The sequence below is a fragment of the Hemitrygon akajei genome, chromosome 10 (assembly GCF_048418815.1).
Source record: "Hemitrygon akajei chromosome 10, sHemAka1.3, whole genome shotgun sequence".
Taxonomy (NCBI): Eukaryota; Metazoa; Chordata; class Chondrichthyes; order Myliobatiformes; family Dasyatidae; genus Hemitrygon; species Hemitrygon akajei.
In genome coordinates this window covers 116,829,989-116,849,141 of record NC_133133.1, presented here as the reverse complement: position 1 = coordinate 116,849,141, position 19,153 = coordinate 116,829,989, and the positions used below count along the sequence as shown (strand labels likewise).

The 19,153-nt window shown below is 43.5% G+C and overlaps 1 protein-coding gene across 2 annotated transcripts in view; it reads right to left on the bottom strand.

Moving 5' to 3' along the window:
* The window catches only part of rassf3 (Ras association domain family member 3), a 247,356-nt gene that overhangs the window by 158,169 nt on the left and 70,034 nt on the right, over positions 1-19,153 (bottom strand). For both annotated transcript variants that reach the window (XM_073058804.1, XM_073058805.1), the window contains exon 2: positions 17,091-17,218. In XM_073058804.1, coding sequence (XP_072914905.1) covers positions 17,091-17,218 — 128 coding nt within the window. The remainder of the gene's footprint in view (positions 1-17,090; positions 17,219-19,153) is intronic.

Here is a 19,153-nt window from a genome sequence, read left to right as displayed (position 1 = left end):
ACCTGTGTATCTTCAATAATTCCTCAGTGAATAATCTCTCGTCAGTGTTTTATACTGTTACTCCATGCCCGGGTTTGCTGACCTGGGTTCATCATTACAGCAAAACTGAGCCATCATGGACACAGCTGTATACGCCACTGGCCTGTCAAGGAGAGGCTGTTGGGACTCATGAACACATGCCTCTGGAGATACTAACCTTGCTGCAGAAGTTCTCCAAGTCTGGTGGGTGAGATTTACATTCTTCTGAGATTGGTTTTAGTTCTGAGCTCTTGCCCACGCATCCTGCCACAAATTTCCTTAACTCCATGAAGGATCACTCAGCCTACTGGGTTGATGGTAACCCTGAATCTTGCCAGGGCTTTTGATACAATTTGAGTTACAGCCTTCCAAGTTTCCTTCCAATCAAAGTAAGGTGGCGTACATGTCACCTCACTCCTTTCGGGCAGGGTCCTCTTTTGGCAACGGCACTATTTGCCCTCCTGCTGCGATGTAGACCTCTTTACCAGAACAATGAGGGGGGTGTTCAATCACCCCACCGGTGGTCAGGAGACAGCCAACAGGTTTGTCCATTTACATCAGGGCATCCAGTCTGTGGTGGGCTACTCTACAGAATTCCACACTTTGCCTGCAGAGAGTGGATGGAACATGGAGGCACTTCACCAGGGTCTTAATAACAACCTGAAGGTGGTTTTAGCAGCCAGAACCCCAGAGTCTCATAGACCTTGCAAACCAGATTGATAACTGACTGTCTGAGAGGAGGTGAATTTTCCCAAAGAACTTTCCATCACGTCTGTTTGACATCTCCTTGGACCCCCATGTTCAAGGACTACACCCAGACCTCCAACAACTCCACCTCCTGAGGGGACAATGCAAACAGGCAGAAACCGACTCCCTCCATCTGAGAGGGAGAGACAAAGAAGAGAAAAGAGACCTTGTACTTGTAAATGCCTCACACCGAGTACTCATCACTCAGCCTTCGTTCTGAGAGACCTGTGCATCTTCAATGACTCTTCTGTGAATAAACTCTTGTCAGTGTTTTATACTCTGCGCCTGGTTCACTAGTCTGAGTTCATTGTTATACGCAATTCACACACTTAACCCTACCCTAGACATTCCTCCTGTACTTTTCTCCAATTACCTTAAAGTTACCCCATATTAGCCATTTCTGCCATTGGATGTCCACTTTTTGCCTCTTATCATCTTGTACACCTCTATCACGTCACCTCTCATCCTCCTTCACTCCAGCCCTAATTCGCTCAACCTCTCCTCTTAAGAACTTCTCTCTAATCTAGTTCAGCAACACAAATGTACAGCACGGTCTCAGCTCGATACGTGAACTATTTATTCCCCTCTGCAGGGTTCCTCTGTGTGTGCGTCGCTGAAGATTTCCAGCCGCTGCCGAATCTTGATTGTGTACAGCACAGGAACAGGCCCTGAGTGTCACCATGTCTGTGACAACCATGACACCAATTTAAAATACACATCTGCCTGCACATGCTCTATAGCCCTCAATTCACTTTTCATTTGCTAAAGGCCTCTAAAAGGAAGTGTCACAATCATATCTGCTTCCACCACCATCCCTGGCAGCACCACTCTCTGTAAATCACACCTGCCCTGTATACCTCTTTTAAACCTCCCCTTCTCACCTTAACCCTTTGCCCTCCGGTATTTGACATTTCCACCCTGAGAAACAGATCCCATCTACCCCATCTATGCCTCTCAGAATTTTATATACCTCGATCAGATCTGCCCTCAGCCTCTGACGCTCCAGAGAAAAAAACCCAAGTTTGTCCACCGATTCCTTAGAGCTATGCCCCTTGGAGCATAGTCAAGGCCATTGGTTATGAAGAGCAACGTTACAGGGTTAGAGAAAGGCAGTGAATTATAGATCATACAACATGGAATCAGGCCTTCAGCCCATCAAGCAGTTCCAAGTTCCTGGGTGTCAACTCTCTGAAGACCTGTCCTGAGCCCAACATATCGATGCAGTTATGAAGAAGGCCGCCAGTGATTTTATTTCAATAGGAGATTGAGGAGAGGAGATTTGATATGCCCCAAAGACTTCAGCAAATTTCTACTGATGCACCATAGAGAGCTTTCTTACTGGTGGCATCACTGTCTGGCCTGGAGGCTCCGATGTAGAGATCAGGAAAGGCTGTAGAAGCTTGTGAACTCAGCCAGCTCCACCCTCCCACCGAGGCTATCTTCAAAAGACGATGCATCAAGAGCCTTCAAGCCTAGGCTGCTTCTCAGAGCATTCCCATCATCTCGTTTGCCCACGATTTTCTCCGTACCCTATTCTGTCTCACATGCTAATCTGGTCTCCCTGATTCTCCTACCACCAACCTACACCGGGCCAGTTACCCTACCAGTACATTCTGGGATGTGGGAGCCCACAGAAACAGTGAGTACGTGCAAACTCCACAAAGACAGCACCAAAGGTCAGGATTAACCCTGGTGACCGGAAATAGCTGGTACAGGCCTTATGGGCAGAATGGCTTCCTTTACGCGTCGCTCACTTTCTCCGTCTGCCACGACTTTTTCTTAATCTAAGATGTAGGTTCAAGTCCCACTTCGTCCCACAGGAAGACAAGCTGAAGCTTCAGTGTAATATAGAAGAGGCAATGTTACTGGACAGAGAGCTTGATGGAGGTTTAAGGACCATGATACATTGTGAGGGGATAGACTGAGGAAAGCTTAGGGCAAGCTTCAACACTAGAGGCGCAGGTTTCAACTTTGGGGCAAAATGTCAAGGGGATTTTAGTTTATGCTGAGCAAAATCACCGCCCACAGATTGTTGGAATGACAATCAGTTCATCCCTTCCAAAGGCAGTTGGATAGGCATCTGTCCTAGGGGAAAGGTAGGGGAACGGGACATAACAGTGCATTGAATGGCTGGAATTGGAATTGGTATTGGTTAATCATTGTCACATGTACCAAGATAGAGTGAAAAGCTGGTCTTGCATGCTGTTCATACAGATCAGGTCATTACACAGTGTACTGAGGCACTGAACAATAACAGAATGCAGAGCAAAGTGTAACAGCTACAGATAAAGCACAGCGCAGGTAAACAATGAGGTGCGTGATCGTAGTGAGGTAGATTGTGAGGTCAAGAGTGCATACTATTGTACGATGACGTTATTCAGTAGTTTTGTAACTATGGGATAGAAGCTGTCCTTCAGCCTGGTGGTATGTGCTTTCAGGTTTTTGTATCTTCTGCCTAATGGGAGAGGGAAGAAGAAAGAATGTTCTCTCTCTTCGATGCATCGATTCAATGGGCCAAGTGGCCTCCTTCTATGCTGTAATGATACTATGATTCAGATGGGCTTGGATTCAGGAATTGAATGTAGCTCAATTTTGTGGGCTATACAAATCCTGGGGTTGCCATGGAAACATAGGAGGCCAATCAGTGAATGGCAGAACAAGTTAATGCAGAATAGAATTATGATTGGTCTGAACAGTAATAGATAAGATCAAACACAGGCAAACACAAAACATTGCTTCATGTCAGGCGTGTGTATTTGGAAAATCAAATACAATTAGCAATCGCAAAACTATCAGACTGGAAAATCAGTGCTAAGGTTTCCTTTTGTTCAGTCTCTCTCAGTTGCTAACACTCTCTCCTTTGTGTTAGATGAAGACCGTGAAACATAAATGTCTCAGCTCACACTCCATCGAAAGGATGATTGATGGTCAGCATAGACGCTTTGGCCTGTTTCAGTCCAGCTTCAATCTTACCCCGGCACCTATGTTCAGAACTAAAACTGGAATCAGTTTATCATTGTCACATGTACTGAAATTCAGTAAAAAGCTGGTCTTGCATACTGTTCATTCAGATCAGATCATTACACAGTACACTGAGATACTGAATGCAGTGTAACAGCTACAGAGCAAGTGTAGTGCACGTAAACAAGATGATGTGCGAGGTAGATTGTGAGGTCAGGAGTCCATCTTATGATATGAGGGAACCACTCAATAGTCTCATAAGAGCAGCATAGAAGCTGTCCTTGAGCCTTGTAGTGGCTTCAGGCTTTTGTAGCAACCCGATGGAGAGGGCAGAAGAGAGAATGCCCAGGGTGGGTGGGGCCTTTCCTGAGGCAGTGAGAAGCATAGATAGAGTCGGTGGAGGGGAGGCTGGTTCCTGTGATGTGCTTAGCTGAGTCCACAACTCCCTCCAGTCTCTTGTAGTCACAGGCCAAGCAGATGCCATACCAAGCAGTGGTGCTTCCCCGTAGGATGCTTTCTACCGTCACCATCCACCCCGCCACTCACTGGTAGTGCCAAACGGGACGTGCCAAATGCCTCCCGAGGAAGTAGAGGAAGTAGAGGCATTGATGAGCTTTCTTGGCCGTGGCCTCTACGTCATTGGATCTAGAATCCCATACCAGAATCATTAAAGTTTCTGCTCGAACTCCCATCCTAACTGAGGGAGTTTGCTGTATATTGCACTCCCAATGATGCATCAGCCAGCACAGCTCTGAAAGAACGTCACTGCATGTAACCTACTCTGAGTCTCCATGAAGAAGTGAAAAATGCAAGTTCCTTCTTCCCTACCCCAAAGAATATTAGAAAGTTAAAAGACAAAGACAGGGTGAGTACAATTTTTTCAAAGGAATCAAGAACTAGAGAGGGCTTCGATTTAAGATGAGAGGGGAGAGATTTAATAAGAAGTAAAGTATGGTGTGTATGTGAAATGAGCTGCCAGAGGAAGAGGTTAAGGCAGGTATAACAACAGCTTTTAAAAGACAGTTGAATGGATCACAAATAGGAACTGTTCAGAAGATTATGGGCCAAACACCAACAAATGGAACCAGCTTTAATGGGCATATTGGTTGGCATAGACTAGATGGGCCGAAGGGACAGTTTCAATGCTGCGTGACTCTATGACAATATGATATCTCCTTAGGATTACCAGTGTTCTATTTCCAATGCTCCCTTTAGACTCACAGGAAATGTATTCTATCACCATGAAACGTTATAAAAGTGAGCTAACACTCCAAGAGGCCTTCCAGCCCATTGTGTCCATGCCTGTCTAATTGACCTGCAAGACAAGGATTCCATAGCAAAGTGCATTGGTGCAGACTGTAGACAGAGCAGGGAGCAAAATTACAACAGCAATGGGTGAATTATAGCCTATCCACAACAGTTTAAATTCAGCATAATTAGAGTGTAAAAACCTTGTGTTAGTTTTTCTCTCAGATTAACAATAAGTCAGTGGTAGTTTTGGAGCAGCAATGACTACACAGAGCAAGAGCAAGGATTCAGGGGAGATTTAATACATATGGTAGTCAACTGAAATAAATGAGGGTCTCACACAAAATGCTGGAGGAACTCAGCAAGCCAGGCAGCATCTATGGAAATGAATAGTCACCGTTTATGAGTTCCTCCAGTATTTTGTGTGCGTGCATCTCCAGTATCTGCAGACTTTCTTGTGTCAATGAGTGTCTGCCTGTTTCTGCCAGTCCAGTGCAGTGTCACCAGTCAATCACCAACTGCTCTCACCAAACAAATCTCTTCCAGCCATTATATACTCTTGGAGAGTTAGAGCATAGAAACAGGCCTTTCAGCCCCAGAGCCCAAGTTCGACCAAAGTTCAAACTAAATTTATTCTTGAAGTATGGATATGATACCATATGGTACCTTGAGATTCATTTTCTTACAGGCATTTATAGGAAAATAAAGAAATCCAATAGAATTTTATGAAGTACTATGCACATAAAAAGACTGATAAAAAACCAACATGCAAAAGAAGACAAACTGCAAATAAAAATTGATACTGTGAACTAGAGTTGGAAAGGGTCATTGAAAGCGAGTCTATAGGTTGTAGAATCAGTTCGGTGTTGAGGTGAGTGAAATAATCCACACTGGTTCAGGAGTCTGATGGCTGAAGGGCAATAATATTCCTGAACCTGGTGGTGTGGGACCTAAGGCTCCTGTACCTCCTGTCGGACAGTGGTAGTGAGAAGAGAGTATGGCCCGATTGGCGCAGGATCTTGATAGACACTGCTTTCTTGTGGAAGGATTGCTTATAAGTGTAATCCACAGTGGGGAGGGATTTGCCTGTGATGGACTGGGTTGTTTCCACCGTTTCCAATCCTGGGCATTGGCATTTTCATACCGGGCCATGATGCAACCACTTATCCACCAATCCAGCTTCTGCTCACATCCCAAAGACCTGAAGTTTGGTAGGTTAATTGTCTCTTAATTGTTAATTGGTTTATTATTGTCAGAGTCATCTCTCTGACACGGTGGTGTCAAGAAAACAGCCTCTCCCTCAATGTCGCAAAAACAAAGGAGCTGGTTGTGGATTACAGGAGGAATGGAGACTGGCTAACCCCTACTTACATCAATGGATCTGGGGTTGAGAAGGTAAACAGCTTTAAGTTCCTCGGCATCCACATTACCAAGGATCTCACGTGGTCTGTCCACACCAGATGTGTGGTGAAAAAGGCACAACAGCGCCCCTTTAACCTCAGACGGTTGAGGAAGTTTGCAATGGGCCCCCAAATCCTAAGAACCTTCTACAGGGGCACAATTGAGAGCATCCTGACAGGCTGCATCACTGCCTGGTATGGGAACTGTACCTCCCTTAATTGTAGGACTGCAGAGAATGGTGCGGACAGCCCAGCCATCAACCAGGCCATCAGACTGATTAATTCATGCTGATTTGAGTGTATTTCTATGTTACATTAACTGTTCTATTTATTATAAATTACTATGATTGCACATTTAGATGGAGACAGAATGTAAAGATTTTTACTCATGTATGTGAAGGATGTAAAAAATAAAATAAAGTCAATTCAATTATTGCCACATGCACTGAGATACAGGAAAAGTTTTTGTTAATGTTATTGTTACATAGAAAGTGCAATGCAAGGGCGACAATAAACTAGATTGAAAGCTCAAGAGTTCATCTTTATTGCATGTTCAGTAATCTTATCGCAGTGGAATGGAACCAATTGTTGAGCCCGTTGATATGTGTTCTCAGGTTTTTGTATCTTCTGACCGATAGGAGAGGGAAGAAGAGAGAATATTCAGCGTGCGAAGGGTCCTGGATTATGTCGGCAGCCGGAAGTCAAAACAGAGTCAGTCTGACTTGCGCTGTGCTCACAACTGTCTGCACGTTCTTGAAGCCTTGGGCAGAACAGTTGCCGTGCCAAGCTGTAGCGCATCCAGATGGGTTGCTTCTGTGGTACTTTTGTAAAAGCTGGTGAGGGTGCCCAGTGTGCAAGTGTGTTAGTGGGAACGCGGGGGAATGAATTGGATTAGTGAATAAAGGTGTGCTTGATGGGTGGCCAGCATGGCAGCACAATCATTTTACACTGCCACTGATCACTGACTGGGGTTTGGTTGCTGCTGTTGTCTGCACGGAGCTTGAACATTCCACACAGAGTTTCTTCCCACATTCTAAAGACATACAGGTTAGGGTGAGTGAGTTGTGGACATGCTACGTTGGCATTTGAAGCTTATGGGCTGCCTCTATCTTTGGACTGTGTTGATTGTTGACACAAAGCAACATATTTCACCGTATGTTTTGAGGTACAGGTGATAGATAAAACTAATCTGATAGCTGATGATAGTAAACTGACGATAAGGTGTCATTCCTTGAGTTTACATCGGACTTCACTGGAACAATGGAAGAGACTGAAGCTGGATAGGTCAGTGCTGCCTCAATCTATTGTCAAAGATCCCCACCATTTTAGGCTATGCCATCTCCTCACAGCTACCATCGGGCAGGAGGTACAGAGGCCTGAAGTCCCTCACCTCCAGGGTCACGAACAGCTACTTCCATTCAACCATTCGCTTCTGGAACCAACCTGCCCAATCCTAACCACTACAACAACACTGTAGTCTTGTTTTTTGTTACAAATTGTGCAATTTATAACTTACATTTTTTTCTTGTGAATGTTGTTTATCTGATGTCATGTGCCTGTGATGCCACTGTAAGTAAGTGTTTCATTGCACCGGTGCAGATATGTATTTGTGCAGATGACAATAAACTTGGTTTTAATGGCAACGTTAATTCCCACATAGCCAGGATCTATTAAAATCAAATATAATGCTGCCACCTTCAGGCAGCTACTTTAATGTGAGGGACCTTCTCTGTTGGAGAGCTTACTTGTAAAGCGTATGGTGAAGATTAATGAGTAATTTGTGTCGTTACACAATTCCTCCCCACGACTCGTTTAAAGATAACTACTTCACTGGTCTAAAGGACACTTCATTGCAGGGCAGCTGCTTTGCAGGCCCAGCGATGTGAGTTCGATCCTACCTGCCTGCAGTCCACACCCTCCAGCTTCGTCCCACATCACTGAAGAAGCACCTGTTGGCAGGCTCATTGGCCACTGTAAGTTGCCCCGAGTGTACAGATGAGTGACAAGAATGTTTGGGAGAATAAAAAATGCAATTAGTGTAGGATTTGTGTGAATAGGTCCTGCCTGGGTGGTTGCAAAGGACTCATAGAAGAGTACAGCACAGCACAGGCCCTTCAGCCCATGACATTGTGCTAACCCTTTAACCTACTCCAAGAACAATCTAACCTTTCCTTCATTTTTCTATCATCCATGTGCCTATCTAACAGTCTCTTAAGTGACCCAAATGTATCTGCCTCTACCACCACCCTTGCCAGTGCATTCTACACACCCACCACTCTCTGGGTGAGGAAAACCTACCTCTGACATCCCTCTGTGCTTTTCTCCAATCACCTTAGAATTATGTCCCCTCATATCAGCCATTGCCACCCCAGGAAAAAGGTGCTGGCTGTCTGTTCTATCTATGACGCTTAACATCTTATACACCCCTATCAGTTTCCTCTCATGCTCTGGTTCCAGAAGGAAAACCCGAGCTCACTCAACCAAAGAGCTTGCCTCCCTGTTGTATCTGTCTGTGACTCTTCTTATTATCTACTTGAATACTTCACAGTGTACGTTATTGTACTCAGTCACTACAAAGTTTGCAGTAAATTTATTATCTAAGTTCAGTACTATGTAAAAGTCTTAGGCACACGTATATAGCGAGGGTGTCTAAGTATTTTGCACAGTGATGTATTTGTCAACGTGGAGCGGAGGGTGAGTTTGCAATTCTGGCGGAGCAAAGGATGTTGGGAATGGTGATGGTGGAGCGGTGTGAGACAGGTGGCAGAGAAGGAATGCCAGGGGTGGGGTCTGGCACCGGTGCAGACACACCCAGCCCTGAGACAGGTCAAGGTCATCTGATTCTAAACAATAGGCTTATTGATCATTACAGAATGTTCTCAGGTGCTCCCCAATCCCTCCTCCTTTTCCCCTTTACAGCTCCCTTCCCACTCCCAGTCCACAATAGAGACTATATCAGAATCAGGTTTATCATCACTCACATATGCCATGAATTTTTTAAATTTTTTAAAAAAATTTTTTATTAGTTTTTCAAAACATTTTACAAAATTAAAAACCCCAAATCCCAATGAGGAGCATTAATACAGAGCAAGGTTAAGCATACAATAACAATATGCTACAGAGGAAAAGAATTTAACAAAAAAGCACCTACGTAAATTAAAGACAAGTGAGCTTAGTGTCCTCCCCAAACCCCACAACACAAGAAAAAAGAACAACAATTCCAGACCAACCACCACACAATATAGAGAGTATAAGTCCGGACAGTCAAACTCCCAGACTGTGAATACACTTAGCAACAGAGGATAATAATGCCTACTACCAGAAAAAAAAAAGGGAGCTGAAAGCAAGGGACCGAAAAGAAAAAAAAACCCTAGTCAAGAGGAAGGTTATGAAAGTACTCGATAAAAGGCCCCCAGATCTTATGGAACTTTAAATCCGAATTGAGAACTGAAAAATGAATTTTTTCGAGGTCCAAGCAGGCCATAATGTCGTTAAGCCATTGCGCATGAGTGGCCGGGGCAACATCTCTCCATCTAAGGAGGATCAAGCGTCTCGCCAGGAGAGAGGCAAAGGATAGTATTCGGCATTTGGTCGGACCCAGACATAAATCTGTCTCGCCCCAAAAACCGAACAGAGCAATTAAGGGGTTAGGTTCTAGGTGCTGATTCAGAATACCCGATAGTGTAGTAAAGACATCTTTCCAGAATTTCTCCAAGCTAGGACAGAACCAGTACATATGGATGAGAGAGGCCACGCCCCTCTTGCATTTATCACAGAGCGGACTAATGCCAGGGTAGAATCGAGATAGTTTAGATTTAGACATATGGGCTCTATGAACAATCTTAAACTGTAAGAGACAATGGCGAGCACAAAGAGAGGTTGAGTTAACCGATTTGAGAACTGAGTCCCAGCTCTCCTCGGATAAGGAGATATTTAAATCCTGCTCCCAGGCCATTTTAATTTTATCCACAGGGGCCCGTCGTAAGGCTGCTAGTTTATCTTGGATAATTGAAATTAAACCTTTACCTAGTGGATTAATGGAGAGAAATAGGTCCATAGCATTTTTCGCAGGCATTTCAGGAAAGTTAGGAATTAAAGGAGCAGTAAAGTGTCGGATTTGGAGATATCTGAAAAAGTGAGCGTTAGGCAGGTTGAACTTAACAGAGAGTTGTTGAAAAGAAGCGAAGCGGTTATCAATGAAGACATCTTCAAAATGTCTAATGCCCTCCCTTCCTCTACCAAACATGGAATGCTGAATCGAACGTGGTAGGTAAAAAAAGGTGATTATGTGCGACAGGGCTAGAAATGGAAAACCCCTGGAAACCATAGCATTTCCTGAACTGAGCCCATATACGCAAAGTGTGTCTAACCAGAGGATTAGCTATTGATCTGGGCAGACTGCTAGGGAGTGCAGAGCCAAGAAGTGCAGATATAGATAATTCTTTAGTGGAGCTCAACTCCATTGCCACCCAGTTAGGGCACTCAGGTTGACCGTGGAAGAAAGACCAGAAGGCAGCACAACGTATATTAGCTGCCCAGTAATATAAGCAAAAGTTAGGTAAAGCCATGCCACCCTCTTTTTTAGATTTTTGGAGGTGGATTTTATTAATTCTAGAGCGCTTATTCTGCCACAGATATGACAAAATAATAGAGTCTAAGGAATCAAAAAAAGATTTAGGAATAAAAATTGGGATAGATTGAAATAAGTATAAAAATTTGGGGAGAAATATGCCATGAATTTAGTTGTTTTTTGCAGCAGTATGGTGAAATATGTGAAGTTACTATAGTACTGTGCAAAAGTCTTAAGCACTATATATAGATACACACAGACACACATATATCAGGCAAAATTCTCGATTACCAGCAAAAGAAAGCTGTTTTGCTCAGTACAATATACCAAACACCCATAATAAATTATCCCATTCTATGTAAGTTATTAATTGAACCAAATAGTTAATCAATGCTGCCTATGTACATCACATCCAGTACTAACTGGCTGGAGAAAATCATCTCCCAGCTCCACTGAGGCTTGTGAACTGACATCTCCTTCACAAACTGAATTATTTACTTGCAGTATCAACTTGACTGAATAATTCAGCTATTTAAGGACCAGAGCGTGCTGACACCAGGCTGATAACTACATGGGGACACAAGAGACTGCACATGCTGGTATCTGGAGCAACACACAAAGAAATGGAGGAACACACATAAAATGCTGGAGGAAGTCAGTAAGTCAGGCAGCATCTGTGGTGTCAGCGTTTTGGGGTGAGACCCTTCAACAAATCCTTTCCCTCGCCCATATACCTCCCCCCTCACCTAGTCTCACCTATTGCCTGCTAGGCTGTCCTCCTCCTCCTCCCCTCCCCTCTTTCTTATTCTGGCTTCTGCCCCCTTCCTTCGCAGTCCTAAAGAAAGGTCTCGGCCCAAAACATTGATTCCTCTCCATAGAAGCTGCCTGACTTGCTGAGTTCCTCCAGCATTTTGAGTGTGTTGCTCTGAATTTCCAACATTTGCAAAATCTCTTGTCATTTAGAAACGGAGGAAGTCACTGAGTCAGGCAACATCTGAGGAGGGAAATGGACAGTCGATGTTTTAGGTCCAGATCTTCCTCAACCCAAAACATTTTCCTCCAAAGATGCTGCCTGACCCACTGAGTTCCTCCAGCTCTTTGCCTGATTCTTTTGAAGGAAAATAAAATCTTCTCCATCAAATCATCCAATAATGTTTGAAGTTACTCACAAGGAGATGACCTGATCTCCCAACCAATGGAGTTGTGCTCATAAAATGACCCAAGAACGGTCGCGATTGCATTCCACTCTGCAAAGTGAGGTGATGTAACTGAATCCCTAAGCAATTCATTCAAAGCTTGAATAATACAATTGGGCATACAGTTTGCCCTACTGTAATAATACAATACAGTTTGGCAGCTTGGTTGGCATAAATGAATTGGGCCAAAGGACCGGTGTACTGAATAACAGGGTGGTACAGTAGCACAGCAGTCAGCATAATGATGTTATAGTGCTATCAACCCGGGTTCAATTCTGCTGTTGTCTGTAAGGAGTTTGTACATCCTCCCGGTGAAAAACCGTTTCTTCCTGATGCCCTGGTTTGCTTCCACATTCCAAAAATTATGGGTTGAGGTTAGTAAGTTATGAACATGCTCCACTGGCACTGGAGGAATGGCAACACCACCTGCTGGCTGCCCCCAGCACATCTATGGACTATGTTTGGCTGCTTTGATGTACTTATATATAACAAATAAAGCTAATAATACCATAAGAGATAAGAGCAGAATTAGGCAATTTCGCCCGTTGGGTCTGCTCCGCCATTTCATCATGCTTGATCCATTTCCCTCTCAGACCTAATCTCTTGCCTTCTCCCTGTACCCCTTCATGCTCTGATCAATCAAGAATCTATCAACCCCTAGGTTTAAGTGTACCCTATGTCTTGGCCTCCACAGCCGCCTGTGGCAACAACGCTCTGGCTAGAGAAATTCCTCTTCACCTCTATTCTAAATGAATGTCCCTCTATTCTAAGGCTGTGTCCTCTGGTCTAAGACTGTCCCACTATAGGAAATATCCTCTCCATATCCACTCTATTGAGACCTTTCAACATTCGATAGGTTTCAGTAGGATCCCTCCTCATTCTTCTGAATTCCAGTGAGCACAGGTCCACAGCCATCAAATGCTCCTCGTATGAAAACCCTTCCAATCCTTGAATCATTTTCCTGAATCTTCTTTGAACTCTCTCCAATGTAAACATATCCTTTCTTAGATAAAAAGACCAAAACTGCTCACAACACTCCCAGTGCAGTCTGACCAACGCCTTATAGAGCCTCTACATTACATCCTTGTTTTTATGTTCTAGTCCTTTCGAAATGGATGTTAATATTGCATTTGCTTTCAGTACCATTGACTCAACCTGCAAATTAACCTTCATGGAATCCTGCACAAGGACTCCCAAGTCCCTTGGCACCTCAGATTTTAGAATTTTGTCTCCATTTAGAAAATAGTATACGTTTTTATTTCTTCTACCAAAGTGCATGACCATACACAAACGTGAAAAAATCTGCAGATGCTGGAAATCTAAAGCAACACACACAAAATGCTGGAGGAAATCAGCAGGCCAGGATCTATGGAAAAGGGTAAACAGCCGATGTTTCAAGCCAAAACCCTTCACGACTGGAAGGTAGGGGAAAGTCAGAGTAAGAGGGGAGGGGTACAAGGTGGCAGGTATAGGTGAAAGTGGGAGGGGGGAGGGGTGAGGTAAAGAGCTGGGAAGTTGATTTGTGAAAGAGATAAAGGTCTGAAGAAGCGGGAATCTGAGGGGAAAGGCAAACTTCTATAGATGGTGGTGGAAAGTGTGTTTACTGGCTGGTATGGGAACACCAATGCCTTTGAGTGCAAAATCCTATAAAAAGTAGTGAATTTGGCCTAGTACATCATGGGTGAAACTCTCCCAATGATTGGCCACATCTACATGAAACATTGCCGCAGCAAAGCAGCATCCATCATCAAAGATCCTCGCCATGCTCTTTTCTTGCTGTGGCCTTCAGGTAGAAGGTACAAGTACCTCCAGACTTCCACCACCAGGTTCAAGAACAGTTACTACCCCCCAAACATCAAGCTCTTGAACAAAAGGAGGTAACTACACTCATTTAATTACTCTTTTATCTTGTTATTTCATGTTCATTAGTTATTGCTATTTATTTATATCTACATTTGTGCAGTTTGTTTACAGTTACTGTTCTATAGATTTGCTGAGTGTGCCTGAAGAAAAGGAATGTCAGGGTTGTACGTGGTGACATGCATGTACTCTGATAATAAATTTTACTTTGAGCTTTGATCTTTGAGGACGGAAGACCATGGAAGAAAGGGAAGGGGGAGGAGCACCAGAGGGAGGTGATGGACAGATAGGATGATAAGGTGAGGGAGGGAAATGGGACTGGGGAATGTTGAAAGAGATGGGGGAAGCAATACAAGAAGTTCAAGAAATCGATGTTCATGCCATCAGATTGGAGGCTACCCAGATGGAAGGTGTTGCTCCTCCAACCTGAGTGTGGCCTCTTTGAGACAGTTGAGGAGACCATGGACTGACATGTCGGAATGGGAATATGAAGTGGAATTGAAATGGGTGGTTACAGGGAGATCTCACTTTTTCTGGCAGATAGAGTGTAGGTGCTTGGCGAAGCAGTCTCCCAACGTATGTCAGGTCTCACTGATACACAGGAGGCCACACCAGGAGCACCAGATACAGTAGATGAACTAGTAGTCTTTGGGGTACTGCAAGTCTGTGTCTGCTGCACGCTTGAGTGCTCGGTGGCGGGTGCCAATGCTTTTTTTTGCTGGTGGGGGGAGGGGAATCGTGCTTGCTGTCGCTTACACATGGGAGGGAGGGGAGTTGGGAGTGACTTTGGGGTTTTAACATTTAATTGTTACTCATTCTTTGGGTGCACTCCTCTGTTTTTCATGGATGGTTACAAAGACAAAGCGTTTCAGGATGTATATCATATACATTTCTCTGACATTAAGTGTACTTTTGAAACCTTTTAACTCCACAGGCTCACATGTGAAGTATTGCCTCACCTAGAAGGACTGTTTGGGGCCTTGTTTGAGGACCTTAGAAGAGGAATTGTAGAGATGCATGAAGCTGGAAAAGGCTACAAAAGCATTTCTAAAGACCTGAGTGTTCATCAATCCACACTACTAGAAATTGTCTACAAATGGAGGAAATTCTGTACATCACACCAAAAGCACAATGTGTAATGCTGAAGAAGGTGAAGAAGAACCCAAGGGTAACAGCAAAAAAACCTGCAGAAATCTCTAGAACTTGCTAAAGTCTGCATTCATGTGTCCATTATGAGAAAAACACAGAACAAGAATAGTCAGGACACCACAGAGGAAATCACTGTTCTTCAAAAAAAAAGCTGCTCATCTCAAATTTGAAAAAAGACCACCTGAATTTTCTACAACCCTTCTGGAACAATGTTCTGTGGACATGAGAGACAAAAAAAGAACTTTGAAAAATTGAAGTACACATTGCCATGTTTGGAGGAAAAAGGGCACTGCACATCAACACCAAAACCTCCTCCCAGCTGTGAGGCATGATGGAAGGAGCATCATAGTTTAGGGCTGCTTTGCTGCCTCAGGGTCCGGACAGCTTGCAATCGTTGAGGGAACAATTAATTCAAAATTGTATCAAGACATTTTACTGGGGAATGTCAAGGTAGTGGTCCATCACCTGAAGCTTCATAGAAGCTGGATGATGCAACAAGACAAAGATCCAAAAAGACAAGAATAAATCAATAACAGAATGGTTTAAAAAGAAGAAAATTTGTGTTTTTGAATGGTTGAGACAAAGTCCCAGCCTTAATCCTATAGATATGTTGTGGAAGGACCTGAAACAAGCAATTTATGCAAGGAAGCCCACCAACATCCCAGATTTAAAGCGGTTTTCTAAGGAGGATTGGCCTAAAATTCCTCCAAGCCGATGTGCAGGACTGATCAACAGTTACCAGAAGCATCTGAATAAAGTTATTGAAGTACAAGGGGGTCATACCAGTTACTGAAAGCAAAGATTCACATACTTCTTCCAACAAATACATGTAATACTGGATCATTTTTTTCTCAAGAAAAAATGCACAAGTATAAAGTTTTTTGTGTTATTTACTTAATTGGATTCTCTTTATCTAGCTTTAGGACTTACATGAAGATCTGATCACATTTTAGGTAATTTTTATGCAAAAATAGAGAAGATTCTACCGGTTTCAGAATTCTTTCTAGCACCACTGTGTCTATCCTATGTCTTCCAAATTGCTCCCAGAAACTCCAGCCGTACCTGCTCTGCCATCATCCCTGCTAGTGCTCCTTTCCAAACAATTTTGGCCAGCTCTTCTCTCATGCCTCTGTAATTCCATTTACTCTACTGTAATACTGATACATCTGACTTTAGCTTCTACTTAAATTGTAGGGTGGATTCTATCATATTATGATCACTTGTCCCTCAATATTCCTTTACCTTGATCTCTCTGATCAATTCTGGTTCATTACACAACACCCAAACCAGAACAGCTGATCCCCTAGTGGGCTCAACCACGAGCTGCTCTAAAAAGCCATCTTGTAGGCATTCTAGAAATTCCCCCTCTTTGGATCCAGCACCAACCTGATTTTCCCAATCTACCTGTATATTGAAATCCCCCGTAACTATTGTAACATTGCCCTTTTGATATGCCTTTTCTATCTCCCATTGTAATTTGTAGACCATATCTTTGCTACTTTTTGGAGGCCACTATATAACTCCCATCAGAGTATTTTTACCCTTGCAGTTCCTTAGCTCTATTCACAATGATTCAACACATTCTTCCCCATGTCACCTCTTTCTAATGATTTAATACAGAGTAACGCCACGTCCTCTGCCTATCTGCCTGTCCTTTCGATACAATGTGTATCCTTGAACGTTACGCTCCCAGCTATAATCTTTCATCCATGATTCAGGGCTGCCCACAACGTCATACATGCCAATCTGTAACTGTGCTACAAGTTCATCGACTTTATTCAAATATTCAATTACATTCAAATATAACACCTTCAGTCTTGTATTCACCACCCTTTTTGATCTTGTCCGCCTTTTACATTACAACACATCTTTGGAGACTTTGATCACCTACAGGCACCTTGCATGATGATGTAAGTTGAAATTAGCTGATTAACCTCTTACCTTATCATTCCTGAGAGACTCTTGCACCACTTTGTCAGAGCAGGAGTTGTGATTGACTGATTTACCACTCTTTTGGCAGTCAAGTTGGACCGAGTCTCGGCACTGAGTGTGGCACGTGTACTTGCAGCCTGGAGAAAGCAAACAAGCAAAGCCAATATTACAACAGTAGAGTGTCCAATGTCACAAACTCTGCAGATGCTGGAGATGTTGAACGCAGGGAGAACGTGCAAATCCTTACAGACAGTGGTGGGAATTTGACTCTGATCAGTGACTGCGAGCACTGTAAAGCAACTGCGCTAACCACCATTCTGCAGCGTCGCATCATAATCTCCTGTTTCAGAAAACTATCACACAGTAAAGTTTTTAATTGTCCAAGCTCCTCCCAATTTCATACACCTCAGCCTGTTCTGCACCAAGGAAAACAAACTCAGCCTCTACCCAATCTCTCCCTTTAACTGAAATGCATTCAGGACAAATTCCGTGTCAGAAATTCACAGCACCTAACCTGTCCACCCCCTCAGACTACAACATACAGATGCTGGAGATCTTAAGCAATGCACACTGGAGGGACTGGAAGACCAGAATTACAGGGAAAGGTTGAATAGGTTTTAGTCCCTGGAGCCTAGGAGAATGAGGAGAGATTTGATAGAGGTATACAAAATTATGAGAGGTATATATAGCAGCCATTTTTCCTCAAGGTTGGGTGAAACTAGAACTAGAGGTCATGAGTTAAGGGTGAAAGGTGAATTGTTTAACAGGAAGATGGGGGGAGCTTCCTCACTCAGAGGGTGCTGAGAGTGTGGAATGAGCTGCCAGTGGAAGTGGTGGATATGAGTTTGATTTCAACGTTTAAGAGAAATTTGCATTGGTACATGGATGGGAGGGGTATGGAGGGGTATGGCCCCAGTGCAGGTCAATGGGACTGGCCTATAGTTTCCTTTCTTTTGCCTTCCTCCCCTCTTAAAGAGGGGGGTGACATTTGTAATCTCTCAGTCCTCTGGGACTATGCCAGAATCAATTGATTCTTGAAAGATCATGACCAATGCATCAATTATCTCTTCAGCAACCTCTCTCAGGACTCTGGAATGTAGTCTTTCTGGTCCAGGTCACTTATCCACCTTAAGACCTTTCAGTCTGCCTCACACTTTTTCCTTTGTAATAGCTATAGCGCACACTCCTGCTTCCTGACACTCATGGACCTCTGGCACGCTGCTAATGTTCTCCACAGTAAGGAGAGACACAAAATACCATTAGGTTCATCTGCCATTTTGTTGTCCCCCACTACTACCTCACCAGCATAATTTTCCAGTGGTTCAATATCAACTCTCACCCACCTTTTGCTCTTTATATAACTGAAAAAAATTAATATCTTGCTTTATATTACTGGCTAGTTTGCCCTCATACTTCATCTTTTCCCTTCTTATGGCTTTTTAGTTGCCTTTTGTTGGATTTTAAAAGCTTCCCAATCATCCAAATTCCCACTTACTTTTGCTACCTTATATGCCCTTTCCTTGGCTTTTATGCAGTCCTTAATCTCCCTTGTCAGCTATGGTTGCCTATTCCTCCCATATGAGAATAACTTCTGTGGGACATATCTGTCCTGTGCCTTGTAAACTATTCCCAGAAACTTCAGCCATCCCGACCAGTATCCTCCTCCAGTCCACCTGGGCAAGCTCTTCTCTCATGCCTCTGTAATTCACTTTACTCCATTGTGATACAGATATGTGTGACTTATGCTTCTCCCTCTCAAACTGCAGTATGAATTCAATCAGATTATGATCACTGCCTCCTAAGGGTTCCTTTACATTAAGCTCCCTAACAACACCTAATCCAAGATAGCCTTCCCCCGAGTAGGCTCATGCACAAGCTGCTCTAAAACACGATCTTGTAGGCATTCAACAAATTCCCTTTCTTGCGATCCGATACCAACCTGATTTTCCCTTGCTTATTGAAATCCCCCATTACAATTGTATCATTACCCTTTCTGCATGACTTTTCTAGCTCCCTTTGCAATCTCAACCCCACATCTTGGCTACTATTTGGAAGCCTATACATGATTCCCA